The sequence below is a fragment of the Cannabis sativa genome, chromosome 6 (assembly GCF_029168945.1).
Source record: "Cannabis sativa cultivar Pink pepper isolate KNU-18-1 chromosome 6, ASM2916894v1, whole genome shotgun sequence".
Classification (NCBI taxonomy): domain Eukaryota; kingdom Viridiplantae; phylum Streptophyta; class Magnoliopsida; order Rosales; family Cannabaceae; genus Cannabis; species Cannabis sativa.
The window spans coordinates 4436576-4459254 of record NC_083606.1 but is presented as its reverse complement, the minus strand read 5'-3'; the positions used below and the strand labels follow the sequence as shown (position 1 = coordinate 4459254).

Here is a 22679-nt window from a genome sequence, read left to right as displayed (position 1 = left end):
TATTTTATCTTATTTGACTTTTCCCTTTAAATGTACAAAATTAATAACATTTTTGTCTTTTAGTGCTCAACTTGGGGTGTATAACTAGCATAGAGTATGTTATATGGATAGTGGAGAATATACAATTACAATCTTTTTGGAGATGATAACAACATTAAGAAATAGAGAAATGGTAAGAGATGATGATAACAACATTAAGAAATAGAGAAATAGTAAAAGGTTACTAATAGTATCTAGCACTATTAAAAGTTTTAATATTAATAATTATTATAAAAACCACTTAGTATTATTCATAAGTTATCTTCTCGTAGTGACTGTGTGGAGAAAGTTTCAATGGTTATATTAAATATGTAACCATAATGGTTACATTTACTTTTAGTCGTTGGATCATTATTAGACGGTTGTGATTAATTTAAAAATTTATTAAAAATAACTAATAAATTACTTATAACTTGATACTAACCTGATTTGATATATATTTCTTTAAAATAAAAAAATTATAATATTAATTTCTAAAAAAGTTTTATTAAATATTTTAATGAAAAAATTAATTTATTTAAGTCTAAAAATAGAAATTTTATCTATCAGTGACCTATTATAGCAGGTTATAAAAAAATGTAACCATCATGGTTACATTTTTATTGTAACCATTGAATACTCCCTCGTATAGTGTTTACACTATGAACAAAAATACATTTAGTAATAACATAATTTTTTTGTAATTAAATATAACTTTTAGTTACGATAAAAAATTACTTAAAATTAAAGTATCGTATTTAGATAAAATTATCATTAATTTAGTTTTATTGTGACTAAAAATATATTTAGTCACAGACATTTTAGTCACAATATAAGAATGATGATTTATAATTAGTTACAATGTTTTACTTTTAGTCACAAATTTTGATTTTGTTGTGACTAAGAGTAAAAAAATTTGTAGTACTAGCATCTTCCAAGGTAGAATCTCGCTATTGATGCAATTAATTATCGAGTCTCACATAATTTAATATAATAACATTTAAAGGGATATCCCTAACCAATCGCAAGACAACACTTCTAAAAAATGTTTAATGTAATACCCAGTTTAAAATAGTATTTAATTTTTTTTATTTGGATATTGATTGTGCGAGGATAATTATCTTTTATTTGTGTTGTTAGTGAGTTGATATTATTGCTTAGAGTAGTTGTACCAATTTTTTAAAGAAAGTTAAAGTTGTATTAACTACGAAAGTAAAATATTATGGTATTTTCATAAGTACGTAATTGTTTAATTAAAGCCCGATATGAAAGTCCATTAGGTTTTCTTTATAATATATTTATTTGATTTAAATAATTGTATAAGTGGTATTAAATAATATTATTATTTAATTAATGTGAGAAAATTCGTAAGTTTAGAGAAATTCGTAGGTTTAGAAACTGTTTTACTAAAACGACCATAACTGGAGTTTTATAACTTCGATTGAGGTGATTCTAGTGGCGTTGGAAAGATAATTCAAAGATCTATAAATTTTGTAGAAATAGCTATATCAGAATTCGTAATTTTTCTAGGTCAAAACTAAGCCCTAAAGTTACGAGATTGAGAGCTTACAATTTAAATTTAAAAGTTAGATATTTATTTATTTAATAATTTATCATATTATTATTATTATTATTATTATTATTATTATTATTATTATTATTATTATTCATAAAACTAAACGAGTCAGATAGTATAGGTTTCAACCCTAAAATTATATCGTTCTATTCTTCCCAGCAAACTAATCCTAAAATTTTCAAGTCATCTTTCTATTACATTCTTAGCCACACCATCATCTTATGTCTATCGATCCAAGCAACTTGATGTATTTGAGGTAAGAAACTCTACATTTACTTATTTATTGATCACAATAGGAGAATATTCGTAGGTCTCTTTTTCTTATTTTTCAGAATGAAACATGTCTCAGCAAATCTGTCATATCTCTTTAAATACTCATCTGATTCTCGCAATCTTGGTGTCTATAGAAAGCTTATTGAATTTCTCATAATTCTTATGAAGAAAGGTTTTACTGAATCGAAATTTATCTATGTCAAAAATAACTATTTCTACGCTGTTTGTTGTAAATCGTTTTTCATATTTTCTATATAAGTTGTCTCAGTAAAATCTGAATATCTCTCTGAATAATGATCCGATTCTAGCGATCTAGGTACCGTTGAAAAGATAATTCAATTTTCTAAATGTTTTAGGAAGAAACCATTCACCAATTATTGATTATTCTAAGTCAAAATTATTGTTTTATTGCTGTAGTTCGAAATCCATTTGTTTCATGATTTCTAGAAAACTGTTTCGGTATAATATCTATATATCTTACGTTATAACTCCGATTTTAAAGATTTTAGTGTCATTAGAAAGGAAATTAGATTTTCTAAAACTTTTATGAAGAGAGTATTCTCTTATTTGGAATATTTCAGTATCAAAACTTTGAATTTCTGATGTCTACTGTGATTCGTTACTCCATATTCTTTCTCAGAAATAGTTTCAGTAAAACTATCATAACTCCCTCAGTTTTAATCCATTTTTAGTGATCTTTATATCATTGGAAAGATAATTGAATTTCCTATAATTTTAAGAAGGAAACTTTTACTGAATTCGTGTAGTTATTGGTCAAAAATAGTATTCTTTCTGCTGTACTGTAAGAGTGTGAATTTTAATGTTAGGGCCTTGACCCATGTGTTATTATAGGTAGTAGTGACGAGATAACAAGTTTAAGCAGCGGGATTTGAGGTAAGGAAATTAGATAGTTTTGTATGTATTTATCTGCATGATTTAAATTCTTTATGTATTGAAATATAATTTATGACTTGTTATTATGAATATGTATATGGTACTGAGAATGTGTGGTATGGACACAATATGAGTTTGCGAATTGATACATAGATTATGGTTGTATGACTTGTGTATGTTGTATGTTGTATGATGTATTTGTATATTGTATGATGTATTTGTATATTGTATGTTGTATGATGTATTTGTATGTTGTATGTTGTATGTTAACGTCTCAAGTAAAGTGAGGGATGATATGGGATAAGGCCGTTGAATGTAGAGATATCCTACCCTGCATTTTACTGAGTCGTGTATGAGATTGTTATGGTGGGTATGATACAGTGATGTTACTGTTGAACATAGAGATACACTATCCTATAACAATGGTAGGGCTGCATAGGCCCATGTTATTATATGGGCAGATTAGGCCCAGGATATTGTAGGGTCAGGCTAGGCCCGGGTTATGTAAGTAATGACTATGATATGCCAATGTTATGATAATGACATTATTATTTATAGTATTGATATGATTATGTTATGAGTATGATATTGGAGTTATGATCTCTATATATGTGTACGGTGTGAACAAATAGTATAGACCTATATGATGAAGGTTTCCATATGTACAATTATTTGGTTATATTATAAAAGAGCATGTATGATATTGCTAAAACTTATAAATACATTAATGGTAGTATGTGTGATATTATATGGTATTGTTTGATAAGCATTTCCTTACTGAGCTTTTAGCTCACCCCCTTACTTTCCCCTTACATGTATTAGACAGGGAAGTATGTATAGTGAGCAGGGTCAGTTCTGGTACGTATACTGTGAGTGGCTACGGACGGGCAAACGATCTAGGACGCCGGTGGTGCCTGTTTTATTTTTAAGCATTTGATAAATCTAAACACAATGGAAATGTATTATTTAAAATTATTTACTTACTATATCTTGTTTTTTTTCTTTCAAATGAAAGATCCTTCTCTGTTGCATTTTGATTTTTTTTTTAAAATCCACTGTTGTATTAAAATTTTTTTTTTCTTTTCATCTTTTCAAATTATGCATGAAAATAGTATTTTTTGTAAAATAAGGCTAAATATCGGGGCGTCACATTTAAGTACTACTATTATCCAATAACAATACCCTATCTAATAATAATGATATAATAACTTAGTAAACCAATAGCAAAGCCTTTACTTTGTTGATCACATCTAAATTAACAGTGAAAGAAAGAAAAAGATTATAGCTTTGTACCAACAATTAATGGGGTTAGTTAGCTTAATAATGATAATTTTTCTTCTTCTCAATCTTTTATTAATGCTTATCTCTTTACAGCTATTGTTTTAACACTTTCTCACAAGCCAAAACAACTGTCCACAGCTACATGTAATTGAAAGAATAGTTTGGCCTCACCTCTTGACCATCCCATGCACATATTATTATTCCAATTAACCTACATCACATACCAAAAACTCATCACAAACCAACATATCATAACACATATAATATTATATATTAATCCATGGATATTCATCATAATATTATTTTAGTGTCACTACTTTTTATTCTCATGACCATAAACAAAGGTGTTTGTTATGGTGATGACTTAAGGAAAGAGTTTGAAATCACTTGGGGAAATGGAAGAGCTCATATGCTCAACAATGGAAAGCTTCTAACTCTTTCACTTGACAAAGCTTCAGGCTCTGGATTTCAATCCAAAAAAGAGTATTTGTTTGGAAAAATTGATATGCAAATCAAACTTGTACCTGGCAATTCAGCTGGAACAGTCACTGCTTATTATGTATGACTATACATGTATATATTATTAGTTTTTTTTTATTATTATTATTAATTGGGTGTTCTTTTTTGGTTCAGTTATCTTCAAAAGGGTCAACTTGGGATGAGATTGATTTTGAGTTCTTGGGAAATTTGAGTGGTGATCCTTATATTCTTCACACTAATGTGTTTAGTCATGGCAAAGGGGAATAGAGAGCAACAATTCTATCTTTGGTTTGACCCCACTGCTGATTTTCATACCTACTCTATTTTTTGGAACCCCAAAAATATCATGTAAACTCTCCACACTACTTATTCAATTTTATAAATTTGTACATAGAGTTTGAATTTCATACATTTAGAAAATGAAATTATGTTCACCTTATAACAGCCATGTTTATTTGAATTGAAAATCTATAAAAAAGCGTAACCCTAATACAGGCGGACCAAATCTCTACCTAGGACATGTACACAAAGATGGCTCCTAATTTAGAAAAATCATCTAAATACATTGACAAGATGCATTCTTAGCCTCTATATCCATATAAATTATTGGAAAATTTTACAATTCACTATTTAAAAGAAGTACACTGATATATTTTTATCTGTTTCGGTATCTAAAAAAATTATTTTTGACTTTTTTATGATCGCATACGTTGTATTTGTTTAAGATATCTTACAAAATTTTAAAAAAAAATGAACAAATTTAACACGCTGAAAATAGGATTCAAAGAATTTATTGCACGACTTTATTATTTTATATGTGTCTGAAATAGATAGTTTGAACATTAAATTTTGTATTACAAATTATTCTGAATTTTTTAAAATTTTATAAATTATTACTATAATCATTTATGAAAAATGCTAAAGGACACCTGTGGTGCTTAGCACTCGTCTATGTGTTAGTATCGCTATTGGTCCAACTAAGTATCAGGTCCCATATAGTTTAATATAATAATTTTTAGAAAGTATCGCTAGCTAATCACAACGTGACATATCGAGAAGGTGCTAGGCACCACTGGTGCCTATAGCAATGATCAACATTTATATCTTGCATCAAACTAGTTTTATTATCTACTACAAAATTGTTACGTGGCAATGTTTTGTTGGTTGAAGACTAAATCTTTAGTCACATTATATATGTTTCTCACATTTTTTGCACGTGATTTTGTGTTTATAAACATGGGTATGATTTTGTTAGTGCTAGCAATTGCCAATCACATTTTAGTACTTTATTTCTTTATTTGATCTAATCAAGAATTTGTTGTATCATATAACTTTTGCAATTTATATCTCACAACACATGTGACACTATAGATGACAAACAATAGTTTTTCACTATTCTTAGTTAGACACATAACATAAGTGTTAAGAACCATTCAAAGTGATTTTATTAATTATTTATTATATTACAACATTATTTCAAAGTAATTTTGATGTATAGTACACTTTTTTTTTCCTTTGCATAATTTTAATTAGTGCTCAATTTTTGGGGTGTTTTAGATTCTATGTGGATGAAATTCCAATAAGAGTGTTCAAGAATTTGGAATCAAAAGGTGTTCCATTTCCAAAAAGGCAACCTATGAGAATATACTCAAGTCTTTGGAATGCAGATGATTGGGCCACTAGAGGACTCATCAAAATAGATTGGACTAAAGCTCCTTTTATCGCTTTTTATAGAAATTTTAAAGCTACTGTTGTTGCTGTTGCTGCTGCCGCTAAAAATTTTAGTAAAATATCAGAAGAATTAAATGGTGCAAGTCAAAAAAGACTTAAATGGGTACAAAAAAAGTACATGATTTATAATTATTGTACGGACATCAAACGTTTTTCTCATGAATTTCCTCCCGAGTGTCAATAATTTATATTACTTAAAAGAGTGCTATATAAATTTACTTTACTAATTAAGCTTAACTATGTGTGTACATTATTTTAAGAGTGTTACAGAAGAAGTATGTCTTTTATTTAGTTGGGAAGAAAATGATATTGTATACATGATAAATAGGTAGCTGAATTTTGTATGTAAAATATGGAATGTAATGAAATTTGTTTATATATAATTAGAACATGTAATTATTTTTTATTTATAACTTTTAAAGATAAATATTTTATTTGCACCTTAAAAATTTATAAAAACACCCTATCTAATAATTTTTATTTCATATAAAAAAATATTATATCTTTAATTTATACTAAATTTTTTAATTTTTCCTTCCCTCTTATATTATTACAAAATACATATAAAATAAAAATAATATATATTTTAAATATTAAGAAAAAAGAATTAAAATAAAAAAAAAATTATATGGATTTCCATTAAAAAAAATAAAAATAATTATAAATAACTTAGAAAAATATAAAAATAAAACTAAAATAATTATTGAATATAACACAAAATAGTGTGAAAAAGAAAAAAAAAATATTAGGACTAATTTTTAAAATTAATTTAAGTTAATTTTTTGAGAAATTAATCCATATACTATTTTTAAAACTTTTTAAATTTACAGTTTGAGTAGCTCTGATGGTTTCTACGTGGGTTGTTATGTGGATTTTGATTGCGATTTAAGTTGCTCTGTTAGTTGTTATGTGGGTTGCTATGTGGATTTATGTAAAAATACAAAAAAAAAAAAAAAATATTTTGAAGTGTAAAAATAATAAAATTCATAAATTATACTCATAAAATTAACAGTCAATTTAGTAAATTTCCATAAAATTAATCAACAGATCGTCTATTCTTAATAAAGAATATTGACACACAACCGTCACCTTTTTTTCACTCGTTAAATCAAACATATTTTCAATGTTTCACCATTTTTCCCCTTAACAATTAAATCAACACACTCCAAGGAGAAATATTCAACCTAGTAAATCACCAATCAATATAATTGACAGTTAAATCCTTAATGCTCTTAAATTCATTCATTTATTTTGAAACACTTTAAGAATTGCACATATCATATGTCCAACTTCGAATTTCATTTGTATCTCATTTAAAACTTTCGCTACTAACTGATTAACTCACTAAATTTCAGAATCTACACACATTTCTATAAAGTCGATCGGAATCTCATCCTCCGATAATTCTCAATATTATATTCAATTATATAACGTGTTGCCTAATAAGACAATCTACACTTTATTTACTTTATAAGATAACTTTTAGTCACTGTTACTTAATTAAGGTGTCGTTTGGTAACACTTTTATTTTTTAATTTTTTAATCACAAAATGAAAGTAAAATTTTTGTTTTTAAAAAACAAAAATGTGTTCTGTAACTACTTTTGTTTTTTAATTTTAAAAACAGAAAACAAAAGTGTGTTCTGTAAAGTTCATTTTTATTTTAATTTTTTGATTTTATTTAAGTCGGGTCAAGATTCGGGGTTGGATTCGGGTTCGGGTCAGAAGCCTGGTTCAGCGCCAAGGCCGTGAGGAGGGAATTTTGGTCCGGATCTGGTTGTAATCCAAAAGACTGATTAAGAAAAAAAACTGTTTAAAAAAATATTGAAAGTGATTTTTTTTTGTTTTTAAAATTTTGATTTCTAATTATAAAATTGAAAAGTAAAAACAGTTTTATAGAACATGTTTTTGAAAAATATTTTCACTTTTTTACTTTTAAAAACAGAAAATTGATTAAAAAAGTATTACCAAACGCCATCTAAGTAATTAACTATCTTCCATTATCTAATAAGAATAAGACACTCATATTTTTGACTCTATCATTTATATGGTCATAACTACCGGCATAATTACAAATGAAGACATCCAACCATCTAGCAAATATCCATGTACCACACCCACAACACATTACTTGAACCACTATTTCATCATAATACACATTCAAACTCAACTTTCTCCCAATAGTGTTCTTATGTAACCCAAACATTTCGGTAAATCTACTATTTTCCACTCTTACCCGGGGTCGGCCTTGAGCTAAGACGAAAGAGGCGGCCGCCTTAAGCCCCACTCAGGGCCCATTTTAAAAAAAAATTAAAATATAGTTCGTAATAAAATAAATAATAATACTTTTAATACTAAATATGTGTTGTAGCCTAGTAGTAATTTGATTAGTTTAACAACTGAGAGGTTGAGAGTTCAAATCTCAATAGATTAGCCCTGCTCTTACGTAGACAATAGTCTTGATCGCTTTGAAAACTTCAGTTAGATCTCATAACCATGAGTCATTCAAATTCCTTTCCTCAACCATTAATATCAAAACCCTAATCGATAATGATCAGTAGCTTTTGGGAATCTTTTCTAATGTTACTTTCCTTTGCAATGGATCCTCTGTCTCTTATGCATAGAGGTGTCAACTAGACTTCTTGAACATATGACTGTACAACCTCTAAGTGATTAATCATCACATTTACATCTCAAACTTTGTGCCTTTCTAAACCTCAATTGAGCTTTGTCTTCTTTGAGACTCTCGAAGTCACTCCATCATCACTCCTCAGTTAGTTAGTTGCTTGAGCTAGCCTTAAGTGGTTTTCTTATTTGTTATTTGATCCCCAGACCCCCCAGGCATCCATATCACTAACTTTTTATGGTCAATTGAGCTAGCCTTAGTTTTCCCATTTCTTTTATTTTTTTTATAGAACCCGTTTTTTAGAATTGGAAACACAACTTAAAAGAGAAAAGAGAACAATATCAAACTTTCAATTTTCTTACTAGTCTTTTCTCTTTGATATAGAAAATTTCTTATTTGAACAAAATTTTCATTTTTCTTTTCTTTCTTATTAGTTTCTTGGTTTAAATTTGTTGGTCACCACATCTGGGCCGGGCTCTCGAGAGACCAATATGATCTTAATTTCACCTCTTTTGCACTATGAAAGAAAAAAGTTCACTGCTGAAAATAATCTATGTATTTGGTGTATATTTATATATATATAGAGAGAGAGAGAGAGAGAGAAAGAGAAATGGAGTTTTATTAATGATCAATAATACCATACTCAATTAACTAGCAAACATTGCTCAAATATGAAAATAAAATATTGAACTAAAGAAAGTACAACATGACATATCTTCATAGTTCATACCATGAATTTGATTTGATCAATTGAAACTCAATGATATTATTATCCAACAACCAACCATAATACCTGTCATTGAATTTCATTATCTCTCTTCACCAATGTAATCAAAAGACCAAAACATATATAGAGAAAGAGAGTGAGGTTTGAGGTTGAAGAGGGTTTTATAGAATAACCCTTTTCTTCATTTTTTCTTTGTTTAATTTCTTTTTTGGATTTTGGGACTATTATGAGGGAGCTCTATTTAGGGGGGAGTGAGTGAGTGAGTAAAGATTCATTTCTCCCTATTTTCTCTTGTTACTTCATTTGGAAAATTGGGAAAATGCCCTCTCTCAAACAAACTCAAACCCCATTTTTGGTCATACAATCTTAGTCTTTATATATACATAAAAGGTTACTTATTAACTTAAATGCAATTACTAGTTACTAGTTACTAGTTACTTATTAGAATGTGTCCAAAAAATAATAATAAGGAAAACTATAAATGCAAATTGGTTTTCTTTTTGGTATGGTGTTGTTTTGGAGTTTTGTATAGCTTCAACTTATCTTTTACAGTTTAAGAGGCTGAATTTCAGGTTATCTACTGACTAAGCTTATATCATATTTTTTCTATAAATAGAAAAGTTGGTAATAAACCAAAAAAAAAAAACTAAGATTTTGTACTAAAAACAAAAGAAAAAGGTGTCACTCTTAAATGTGAATTGGTCATCTAATATTATTATTATTATTATTATTATTATTATTATAAGTGTAGGTGTTCTATTTTATCACCTCTTCTTTATTTTCCAGCCCACACATTTGATTACACATCTTATCTTATGGCAAATCAATTATTGAAAATTATCTTTCTTTTATTTATTTTGATACTACAAAATTTCTCATTTTAGGATGGGAAGTTTGAGGGTGTAAATTATTTGACAAATTCAATGTTTAAGATCAAGATAAGACAAACTTATATGATCAAATACCAGAGTGTCATAGACAAAATTTTAGACTTTTTTTTATAGAAAAATAAAACTAGTACCATTCTTTAATGGTCAATGATAGCACCATTTCATTTTTAAACCCAAGAAAAAAAATACTAAATCACAACATTATATGCATATTAATGGTAACTTCTTAATAATTTAACCAAGTATTAACTAATCCTTATTCTTTTTAGGTTAGAATTAAATGCTTAATATTAATTAACAGTGCGTTTAGAAAACTGTGGTGGAATTGGATTTGAATATAATTAAATGTAATTACACAATTTAATATATTTATTTGAAGCATAATTACATAACAAGTGCCATTAGAAGTAATTGAAGGGCTTTAATATAATTAAATATGTAAAAAGAAAAGTGTAATTACTAAAAATTTACATTTTAAATATTATCCAATTTACTAATTATAATCCAATTATAATCCTTTTTAGATTGGAAATGAATGTTTCATTGGTAAGATATGAAAAATATTTACATTTACGTTACTAAAAAGTATTAGTACTATCCAACACACTAACGTTTCGTATCACTATTCGTACAATTAAGTACCGAATCTCATATAATTTAATATAATAACTTTTATGAAATATCGTTAACCAAATTGTGCTAGAAATCTAGTCAAGCACCATATAATTTAATGTAATAATTTCATAATCCTCAAATATTGCAGGACAAGGAATAGGTGATTAGTCAAGTCAATCTAGTTTAAGAAGTTATTGGCCAAAAAGATCCCCATTATTAAGAACACCCTTTTCTTTTTGGCTCTATTTAATTGTTGAAAATAACTAAGCATACATATAGAGAATTGAGACCATATAAATTAAGTTTAATTCAAGGGATAGACATAGAGAACAACAAACTAGATAGACAGCATATCTTTGAGCAAAAATCAACTAAAATTAACAATCAAAAGTCAGGATCAATTAGAAGTGTTTCCCTAAATAAATAAAATAAAAATAAAGGGTATTTTGTCCCCTAAGATCAACACTATCATACATCATTACAAACCCCATAGAAGAGTAAATACAAAACAATATAAAAAGAGAAAAAAAAGAAAAAACTGGAAAAACAGAAAAGGCTTACTGTACCGGTAACTGTACACGATCGAATCCCCTGCCTTGTAAGAGATTCTCCACAAACATCGGTGAGTATGTCAGCGCTTCTGAAACCAACAATTTCAAGCAGTTTTGACAACCGAAGAAGCTGTGGGCGGGCACTGATGAAGATAAATTGTTAGTAGCTCCCATGGAAAATTAACAGATAAGAGTAAATTTATGGAATAGGCTTTGTCGTCGGGAAAAACCTTATAGCAGAGAGTATTTAAGGACTGTTGTCTAGTTCGTCATCCAACTCGATGATCTGTGCCCGTCTCTCTGCTGCTTTCTTTCTGATAAAGAAACCCCATCTCATTGCTGCTTTAATTTTAAGCCATCCAACAACAGCTTTACCAGGACGGTTGCGGTCTTCATCAAAGTTTGGCATCGGTGATTGCATGAATGATGGGAAAGAAAATGTATCGTCGGGTACATTCATGGTTGAATGACCTCCCATACTAAAGAGTCGAAGCAAATGTTGCATATCCTCGTGCTCGAGCATTTCATTACTTCTGATACGAATCTCTTCCTCTGAGAAGAATTCGTCAACTCCTTTGTTCCGGTTGTGTGACCAGTCGTCAAAAGGATTAATCGTAGATGGATGAATCGAATGGTTGGCCATCTGATATACGGAAGTAGATGATTGAGGAGGAGCAAGAGCCAGTCCAACAGAACTGTTTTCATTTCTTAGGCCTTCAGCTCCATGAGAATTGCTAATCAACTGGTCATGTTGCACAAATGAATTGCTATCGAACTGAGGGTGAGAACTTGAATTTGCAAGTGGAGCCTGCTGGATCGAATATCTAGTTGATGGATCATCATTATACCCTGGAATAAACAAAAATAGAAGAATAAAAGATCAGTGTCCAAATCAGCAACAAAGATAGACTACAACACATACATAATCTGGAATCTGGATGCTAAAACTTTGGAAAGAACACAGAAGATTCCAACAAATTTCTCTAGAGTATAATCTCAACACCATAACCACAATTGTCATGTATCAACCCTTGTTCAACAAGGTCCATTTTGCTAGTCTGGACTCTGACAAAACATTACTAGTATATAATTCTTGAGGCCCTCTGCCTTATTTTCACAGATGAATTGCTAGGTAAAAATGTATAAGACTCGTTTACTGAGCTAAACTAGTAACTAAAATGATAATAAGATAGAAGAAGCAAAATATATGCACATGCTTACCAAGAGCAGGTAGGCCAGAGTTAAGGGGAGTCTGCTCGGGAGGAGCGATTGGAACATGAGAAAGTGGAAGTTGATTATCGGAAGCAACAGCATAATTACTAGTACCAACTTGGAGTTCATTTCTAGGAGCATTTAGCCTTTTATTTTGCTTGAAGCCCAAAAGTGATTTTCCATCATAGTCGATAACTTGATCCCAGTTCTCATATGCCTTCTTCACTAAAGTATCTACATAAACCTGCAAGAACATGAGAATCTTCAAGATTAATATAGTTCAAGATAGAATGACCAATCAAGAATAATTTGAAAATTCATTCCACTTATTTTATCCACCAGTTGAGAGAGGAGGGGTTTCTTACCTTTTGGTTATCATCGAGAGAATCGGCAGAATAATACTGGTCCCCTGCAATAAGACCACTCAGCTCATAGATGTTGTTGAAGATAACACCAACGTTCCTTGTATCTTCGGGATAATAAACATAATGCTTCCCACTCAAGGCACAAGTCTTAGCATGTTCCAATAGAGCTTCCCACATCTTATTTGACATGCCACTTCCAAGTATCTGTGAGCAGCAGAGAACAAAGTAACCAAAATCAAATTTTGATCAACGAGTTTCTCCAACTTACAACCAAACATTTAAACTTACATTCCGCAACTTCTGAGAATCTCGGACCACAAGCCGAAGAAAGTCTTCAACTGTGAGTATTCCTGCTTTAGTAAGCCTCTTGTGGAATGACCCATCTTTGCCAATCTTCTCCAATCTCCACACCTCATCACCCAATGCTGGTGGGTAATGTTTCTTGTATACTGTTCAAGGGATAATACAAGTAAAAAAACCGATAAACATAAATGGTGGCTAAAAAAAAGGAACAAAAGATAGGACACAGGATGACAAAAACATACATTCCCCTCTGTGGTCTTTAACAGTAAAAGCTTCAGTCTTTGCTTCACGTATGCGTATACCCTCACAAAAACCCGAGACAACCTTTAATCCAAGTCTGAATTTCCTGCTTCTTATCCAACTTGAGTTATCTGTAAATATAAAGTCACCTAATGTTCCTACCCCATCCTTAAGGGTCAGCTGAAGCTCTCCGTGCAGCAAAGGTCTTTTCCCTTCACGTTCTTTCACTACGTGACTTTCAAATTCTTCTTGGCTCCAACCTTCTTCATCTTCATTGTTAAAGTCACCTTCAAGCACAACAACCTCAAGTTTCACAGAGGCTTCAGGTCCAGTTGTTACAAGTTGACCAGTGCTGCCATCAATCAAAACAACATGAATTGCAGCACCCTGCTCTCCTTCAACTTTTCCACCCGTGAAGAGAGGAAGAGACAACCTAGACCTGAAATGCAGCTGCAAGTTTCGACCATCTGGACCTTCAATTCGTTTTGGGGAAGACCTGAAAACTCCCATGTTAGAATTTAGAAACAGATTATACATTTTCAGAAAGTTAAACCGGCTACACAACAGACAACAATTTCTCACACCTTCCATTAAGCATTGCAGGCCCTATCTTCGCCAAAGCACGTTCAACTTCCTCACTAACCTATTAAACATCATAAGAAAAAGAAAGTGTAAGACAAAGGTGCTGAACCAAGACAGAAAATAAAAAACAATAGCCAGTATATTCATAAAAATATATATATATATATATATATCTTTGTCCTGTTTCATATGGGAATATAGGTTGATTAAGCAAAATTATCAGAAAAGTTCAGCCACAGAAAATAAAAAACTGGGTATTAATCACTTGCGTGCAAAAAGTACCGCATACAATCATTGGTAAACGAGATTAGATATATCTTTCATTATATTACAACAGATATTACATAAATTACTAGAATCTCAATAGCCAAATAGAACAATGATAACAATAATTACAACTTTATTAAAGCAATTCAAGCACACGGTGGGGAACAGGTAGCAGCCACTCCTAAGGTAAAAACTAGACCACATAGATAGGGAAATCATAAAGGCATAAGTCTTACAACTCTCCGAAGAATAGGTTCCAAAGATGAGCAGAGCTTCTGCAGACTGTCCACTTTAAGAGCCTCGACAATAACACTGCAAGCCATATGTTTCAGTCAAATTAAATGAATCTATATTACCAGAAAAAAGAAAAAAAGTATATATAGCCAAGGGAACCAAACAAGCGCATATTTAAGCTGATCAAACTTTGAACTATATTAAGCAACAAAATATCTTAAATTAATCAGACCCAAGAAAGATAACAAAAAGTGAGAACAACAACAAATAGAAAACATCATATATTGCTTGAAAACAATAACTATAACCCACGTGACCACGTTTATCACATAATCTAGCTTACAAAACATCACATGAATCTTGGTAATGAAAAGAAAATTCAGCACTTTCATTCATTCAGTTCACCTTTTCTCAAATTCATTATGAACATTGAAACGTTTCACAAGGAAGTTTCTACCAACTTCTATCATCTATAACTCTTAAACCACAAAAAATCAATTGACATATAACATAAATGACTACAGGTCTTTGTCCATAAATAATTTCATGTTTGGAATGGTACTTCAGTTACATACTGCAATAGTATACTTGTTCATGGAAAAGAGATCATCATTCACTTCATGTCTCCTATTTCAATTACATATTATGACATTGATAAAAGGTTCAAGTGAAAAGGATCAAAATTCACTTCATGTCTCCTCTACATGTGTAAGACACTAGTGACATGGATAAATTTCTAATGGAAGCTCATTGTTGCAACCTAAAGTTCTATTCAAAATCAACGAAAAAGAAAATGTTGGATCCTAAACCAGATATATAATTGAGTTATCTGCAGATTATTTTAGTCTCCACCAACTGAGAAATGTGAGCAATGTTGAAAATCAATAGTGATACCTGATTAATCCATAAAAGGCTCATATTGTTAAGAGTAAATTTGGAATTACAAAGCCGCAAACTTTTAGTTTCATATTGTGCTCCATAGCCATACAAAACTGCTTTACATATCTTGCTAACACATTAGCTATGCCACCAAATTAGACAAGCAAAGAGAATGAACAAACTGATGACAGCTACAAGACTATCCAAACATTAAACAACTACCATAACTAACAAAACTAAGCTTGGCAGATATGTATTTGAATCCAATTAAAGTCCCAAAAGAGGCCAATCAAACAAAACTACATTTAATATAGCCCACAGTTAGCTCATGAAGTTCATTAATGCTATAGCAACCTTGGCAGATGCTGCAACAAATTGACCCAACTAACAATCCAACAACCTCAATCAAACAAAACAAGTCACACCCAATTAAAGAACAATTATCTTAATTTCAAAAAATAGAATAAAAAAGTAAAAAAGACACGAGAAAAAAGAAAAAACAATTACCTAGCTAAAGCAGGCCGCTTTCTCTCAGGCTGCTCATCTTCACCCCCTTCTAAAGGCCTCTTTCCCCTCATAGAATTGGTTCTCTCCATTAATCTGGTCTGCATTTTTTTACACAAAAACTCCTAAAAGAAAATACACCCAGAATACCCAAGATCTGAAAACACGCAAGAAAATCAAAAACAAAAAAAAAAAAAATCTAAACTTCGAATTGAGATAGTAAAAAAAAAAACCCTAACCTCAATCCTCACCACTCTTCACAAACACAAAACAACCAATTAAACGAAATAGATCCAAACAAACACTCGAATTAAACAAAACCCCCTTAAAACAAAGCTTGAAAACCCCAAATCCCTCACTGATCTCTGAATAAACACTATCCCCTAACCCCAACTAAGATCAAAGAGTCAAAGTAAAGACGGGTTTGACTACTCTTCTTCCTCCTTCTCACTCAAAGCACAAATCTTTACACTAACGATACCCCATCCAAAGATAATTAAGGATAAAGCGGGAAAGTAAGAGAGAAAATGAGGGAAAATGATTTTCTGTTTGGAGAGAGAAAGAAAAAAAGTTTTGGAATTTTTGAGTAAATGAATTGAAGGCGGACAGTCACTGTTTGGTCTTCAAGTCTACTCCGGCGACTTATTTGTTAATATCAATTTGAATAATCACCTGCGCCGCAGTCCACGGTATGACTCTTGTCCATAATGGACTTTTCACCCTTTACAACAAAGATTCCTCCACGTGGCGAGATACTATTGGTTTAGAGAAACGTATTGTGTTAGTGGACGATTCATCCAGATCCATTGACATATGGGTCAAAGTAATGTATTTTGATGTGGCAGCTTGGCTCGGCTCGGCTCGGCCTTTTTCCATACGTTGGATAGTAACGTCAAATTCTGACCGTACGATCTGCCATATATTTTAGTAAATATTATTGTTTTTGTCTACGCTGTCGGCTGCACTCGCCACGTCACTTGATATTTTCTTTTTTGTTTTTTTAACTCCGACTTTGTATTATGTCATTCCATGACGTCATTTCCCAATTTCTTTTTTCTTTTTTTAAGGAGTTTTATTTGTATCCATACATTCTATTATTATAAAAAAATAAATTTAAATAATTTTTAAAAATTACTTTTAATATATTTAAAAAAAAATTCATATTATTTTATGTTAATTTTAATATTTATTTTTATATATATTTTTTTAATCATATATACTTTTTTATATTTTCTAAAAAAAATTATATAATTTTTTGTTCATAATATTTAAAATATAATTTATCTTTATTTGATAAATATATTTTTTTAAGAATATGAATTAGAAAAAAAAAATTAGTACAATTAAAGATATAAAATAAAATTATTGAAATAGAGTGTCTTTAGAATTTTCTGAGTGTAAACAAAATTTTTCTTTTTTTAATTTAGGCTAATTAGTATTTTTGCTCCTTGAATTAAAGTATTTTTTCGAGTGTCTTTAGTATTTTTCTTTTCTTTTTTTTTAATAGGGAGCTTAATTTGTTATATATCAAAATTCGATGGGCATGATTTGGTAGATATCAAAGTCTAGGAATTATAATTTAATGTATGGACAATCACAAAATGAGTAAAATTAAATAAAATTGGATAAATGTCCTTAAATCTAACAATCTCAATAGTTCAAGAAGAATTTTTAACAGCTAAAAAAAATTAGAGACATGATTTGGTACATATTAAACTTTAAGCCAAAAATCTTAATTATCCTTTAATTATTTAAAAATTTAAATTTCTTTTTAATAAAGGGGGACCACAAAAAAAGGACCATTAAAAATTAGGGATGAAAATTGTTTTTTCCGTCACTTTTATTTAAAATAATTAAATAAAGTATATACTAATAACATATAATTAAATTAAAGGATAGTGGCAAAAATAAAATATATTAGTTAGTTTTAACGTTTTTTTTAAAAGGAAATGAAATAAAATATATTATTTAGCTGGAAATATATATTTTTATTAAATGGAAAAAATTATTTATTTAAGTATGATAATCTTAGGTGAGAAAAAAAATAATAAAATAATATGATTGCCGCCGCACTCAATGTTATAAAAGTAATTAACATATATTATCTACAAAATACTATTAAAAAATTCACTATTCTAAAATGATTAATATAAATATATTTTTTTTTAAATTTATAACACGTTTATAAATTACATTTCTCCATATAATCAACGTCAAAAAATCCTTAAAAGAAAGAGTAAATATTTTTTGGTAAATAAAAAAAAAATAAGTATTTTAAGCAAAAGAAAACACCTTTAAAAAATATTGTTTTAAGAAGTTATAGTAAATAAATCAGTAAACAAATAATATGTAATTACTCTAAAAAAAAGTTCATAAATATGTAAACATGATAATGACAAGTTGGTAGGTTAATGATGAACCCCACTTAATCAATAACTTTACTAATAATGATAAAAATAGAAAAAATCCAAAAATAATAGTCTATATACTATATGGTGCTCTTCTCCTTTTTTTCTTTTTTCTTTTTCCTAATAAATTTTATTAACTTTTTTCAACATGTTTTCACTAAATTAGATTTTAATTATTAGTTGTTATGGCATGTTTACGAATAGAGGATGAGAATTAATTGGATTAATTCTCATTCATTTGTTTACTAAATTTTAGAAGGAGCGAAAATAGTGGGACCTACACTAATTAACAAAAAAAAAAAAAGTTCTCGTCCATTTTCATAATAAATATCTTCCCCTTTTCTTAACTTACTTTATATTAATTATATTTTTATTAATTAAAAATAAAATAAAAAAAACAAATATGCCCTCCAAAAATATATAAATAAAAAATAATTACATGTTTTAACAATGACAATTTAGTCAAATTAAGTCATTCTGATTACCTTTTCTGATTATGTAAACAAAATAAAATGATTTTGATTTCTTTTCCGATCAGTTTAGTAAACAACAAAATAAAATATTGATTCCGATTATTTTATATTTTAACCCGATTTATTTATTCTGATTCCAGCAATTATAGTTTAATAAACGTATCATTAATGTGTTCAACCTTTTGGAATGGAGAAAAAAAATAAATACTATTTTGAATTTTGTGTTTTGTAAAAGTTATTGATTGGACCTTCTATTTTGTTAAATGATAAAATAGATCCTTATATGTTTCAAAATGGTACAAATAGAATCCTGAACTGATTTTTTGTCATCATAAAACTTTATAATAACCTAATCTAAAAGTGTAATGACAAAATTAATTACATTTTTTTTCATCTATTGATGTTAGAAATTGTCTTCAAGTTTGTTATATTAAAAAAATTGTCGAAAAATTGAGCTCAGAGTCTTATTACTACCATTTTAGAAAAATATTGGATCAATTTTATCATTTAACAAAATAGAAGATCCAATTAATAACTTTTATAAAACACAAAGTATTTACCCTTTAAAATCTAACTTTTATTAGAAAAGTTTATTAATTCAAAATTAATTAATAAGGGCGCGTTTGGAAAGCCACGTGGGAATTGGAATTGGATGTAATTGGAGGTAATTACACAGTTTGACGTGTTTGTGTGGCCACGTAATTACATAGTAACTGTGTAATTAGAGGTAATTGTGAGGCCTCAATTACTCTCTCCAATTCTCATACTCCCACGAGAATTGGGTGTAATTATATACCAAAAATAAATTAAAATTATTTTAATTAATTGATATGATATTTTAATTATTTTTAATGTATTGACTTTTCCTTTTTCTATCAATCACCAAAAAATAAGGTTGGATTGTATTAGCATGTTGTGTACTTCACAACTTTATTCGCAAGTGGAATTGGGATGATGAATTTTTCGAAGAGGACATGAAAAATGAAATAGGAAATTGTGAAAGTTTGAACAATATTGATTTTGGTTTAGATTCAGATGATGAACTTGGTGACGGGCCAACAGATGATGACAAGCAATATATGTTTAATTTTAGAGATATAATAGCTCAAAATATATGGAACGCAAGAGCAATTAGATAGTCTTAAAAAAATTATTTTAAATATTTGCTACTAAATTGTTATAGTTTTGACTTTATTTTATGAAGAGATTATTATTTATTTATACATTATTAATTGATGAAATTTATTTTTAAATATTATAATATTAATTTACTGTGTAATTACTAACTATCATGCCAAACATGATATTAAGAATTCACATGTAATTACCACTTGACATCCAAACACACCTTGTATTTTAAAATACAATTTAATTACTATACAGTGTAATTACTACCCTAGTAATTATACTGCATAGTAATTACATAGTTGTTTCCAAACAGACCCTAACAAGTGGGAAAATATTTTTTAAATTAGCTAAAATGTTTCATATTAGTCAAATATAACAATATTGGCATTTTTAAGAATGATCATGTGCTTTCAACTAAAAAACATCACTATTAGCCCATAATACTATTGCCATGTAACATTTTAGAAGTGACTAGTGATTTTTTATAATTATTAAATTAAAATATATAAGGTTGCTTATTAAATTAAACTAATAAGAGTTTATGTTGATATCAAATAGGAGTGATCTACAAAGTCAATTAACTTATATATGGGTAGTCATGAAGAATTTCCTTAGAAAACAAAACAAAAATAACTACTTAAGCCAATTAACTTAAAATTTACCCAAAACTATTCTCAAATTCTTAACCCTAATTTGGACCACAATTTTCTTCCAAATAATCTCTCGTATATAAATAAATAAATAAGTGGATAAACAATCATATATATTATATTATATTATATTAATTGTGGATACAATGTGAACAACTCGAAACAATATAACTCATAATAACTATTACTTTAGTATCTATCACTATATTAACTATGATGTGGAAGTTGAGGACGAGTTCATGATGGCAACAGTGGTTGTAAGAGATCATTTGGGTGTTACTCGTTAACTGAAAGTAGTGTTATAAATACAGACTGAACTTTTTGACATGGCACGAAATTAATACGAGTTTAGAAGTATGACTAGACACGAAGAAATATAAACTTGAACATGACACGACACGATGCTACAAATTGGAAGTGACTCTTCAGTTGTGATCAATGTTGATATGTCTATATGGGAGATTGATAATTTTGTTTATGGGTGTAAGACTTTATCTAAAAGTTTGAATGATTGTCAGTTTGATAAGATTAGTAAACGATTTAATTTTGTTGTCCACAATGTTTGTTAGATAGGCTTTAACTAATGAGTTTACTAGTTATATAGAGTTAGCCTCTCCTATAATGGCGGAGCTCTTTAATTTGAGAACTATGTAATATGTATCATATTATATAGTGTTTCTTTTAAAATATTTATATATATATATATATCATATAGAATGTTTGAAAATTCAGGAGAATAAAATAAAAGCTGAATATGCACACAACGAAGAACAAAATAAAAAAGTCTACATAGATTATTATTAATTAAAAAAATTTTGGCGCTCTGCTAGGGCTCTCTGCTCTGGTTCTTCTCCTTCCTCCCTCTTTTTGAAGGGTTCCCATCTGTTTGGGATTGGTGTTCCTCACCTCCACCATGGATGAATTGCTAGCGAAGACCCATAATCTTCAAGTCACTGATGAAGAGGAATGGGAAGTGGATAAAAGTCTATCCATTACGATTGCAAAATGTAATCTAAGGGGTCGGCTTTGCACTACGACAGAGCACAGCAGGGGTTTCCTAAAGAAAGTTCTGGGAGGGATTTGGCGTTTGAAGGAGGCGGACTGGAATCTCAAAATCAAAGAAAAGTTCGAATCAGGTCTTTTCTTAACCTTTACTTTTGCCTCTGAGTCCATTCAAAGCAGAATCCTAGCTAAAATGCCATGGTATTTATCAAATGGAGTGCTAATATTGGGGAGAATGGAAAATTCTAATGATTCTTGGAAACAAGACTTGACTAGTTTCCCAATTTGGGGAAGGGCCATGGGAGTACCAGTTGACCTATTAACTGCTAAGAATACCGTGAGAATGGCGGCTAAGGCAGGGGAGGTGATCACCGTGCATAACTCCGACATCTCAAGAATGGTGGCAGATGGCTTCTTTCGTTTTCAGGTGTGGATGTCAATCCATAAACCGGTTTGCCCAGGTTTTCCTCTCCCATTCGCAGGTAAAAAATTGTGGATTGCTTTTAAATATGATGAATTACCATATATGTGTTTCAAATGTGGTAAGATAGGACATAGCCTCAAAGAATGCAACCAAGAATCAGTGACTGTTATGGGGGATGATCAGGAAAGTGTGAAGATTTATGGCACCTGGTTGAAATTGGGGAGTGGATGCAGGGATGGATTTCAGGCAGTTCATGTAAACAACGAAACAGAGATGAATCAAAGGGAGCATAATCACAAGAAGGACATGGGGGTGACGAATGGCACAGTAGTCTCAAACTCTTTTGG

At 29.6% G+C, this 22679-nt stretch overlaps 2 protein-coding genes across 4 annotated transcripts; one reads left to right on the top strand and one right to left on the bottom strand.

Annotated features, from left to right (window-relative positions):
• Nucleotides 1-4254: 4254 nt before the first annotated feature.
• LOC115695703 (xyloglucan endotransglucosylase protein 1) lies at nucleotides 4255-6636 on the top strand. Its single transcript, XM_030622771.2, is given in 4 exon segments — nucleotides 4255-4601; nucleotides 4676-4786; nucleotides 4788-4870; nucleotides 6080-6636. Coding segments are annotated over 4 exon segments (831 nt in total). The 5' UTR covers nucleotides 4255-4322; the 3' UTR covers nucleotides 6438-6636.
• A 4829-nt stretch (nucleotides 6637-11465) lies between these two features.
• Nucleotides 11466-16876, bottom strand: LOC115724537 (calmodulin-binding protein 60 B). Of its 3 annotated transcripts, none has more exons than XM_030653840.2 (10): nucleotides 16487-16876; nucleotides 16251-16404; nucleotides 14867-14942; nucleotides 14366-14424; nucleotides 13784-14277; nucleotides 13527-13687; nucleotides 13239-13442; nucleotides 12883-13117; nucleotides 11892-12510; nucleotides 11466-11804 (listed from the first exon to the last, which is right to left on the bottom strand). In XM_030653840.2, exons 2-9 carry the CDS (start codon nucleotides 16352-16354, stop codon nucleotides 11909-11911), a joined length of 1935 nt encoding a protein of 644 aa, XP_030509700.2. In that variant the 5' UTR covers nucleotides 16355-16404; nucleotides 16487-16876; the 3' UTR covers nucleotides 11466-11804; nucleotides 11892-11908. The 3 variants fall into 3 exon arrangements, with proteins under 3 accessions (XP_030509700.2, XP_060972880.1, XP_030509701.2); XM_061116897.1 differs by having other exon boundaries at nucleotides 16251-16372; XM_030653841.2 differs by having other exon boundaries at nucleotides 16251-16348.
• Between the last annotated feature and the right edge of the window lie 5803 nt (nucleotides 16877-22679).

Excerpts from the sequence above, each read along its gene's own strand:
- LOC115724537 (XM_030653840.2), bottom strand. The coding sequence starts at position 16,354 with ATGCAGACCAGATTAATGGAGAGAACCAATTCTATGAGGGGAAAGAGG. Across the intron at positions 14,278-14,365 it reads CCTGCAATGCTTAATGGAAG|GTCTTCCCCAAAACGAATTG; the intron begins GTGTGAGAAATT and ends GGGAGTTTTCAG. Across the intron at positions 12,511-12,882 it reads CTCTGGCCTACCTGCTCTTG|GGTATAATGATGATCCATCA; the intron begins GTAAGCATGTGC and ends TGTTTATTCCAG.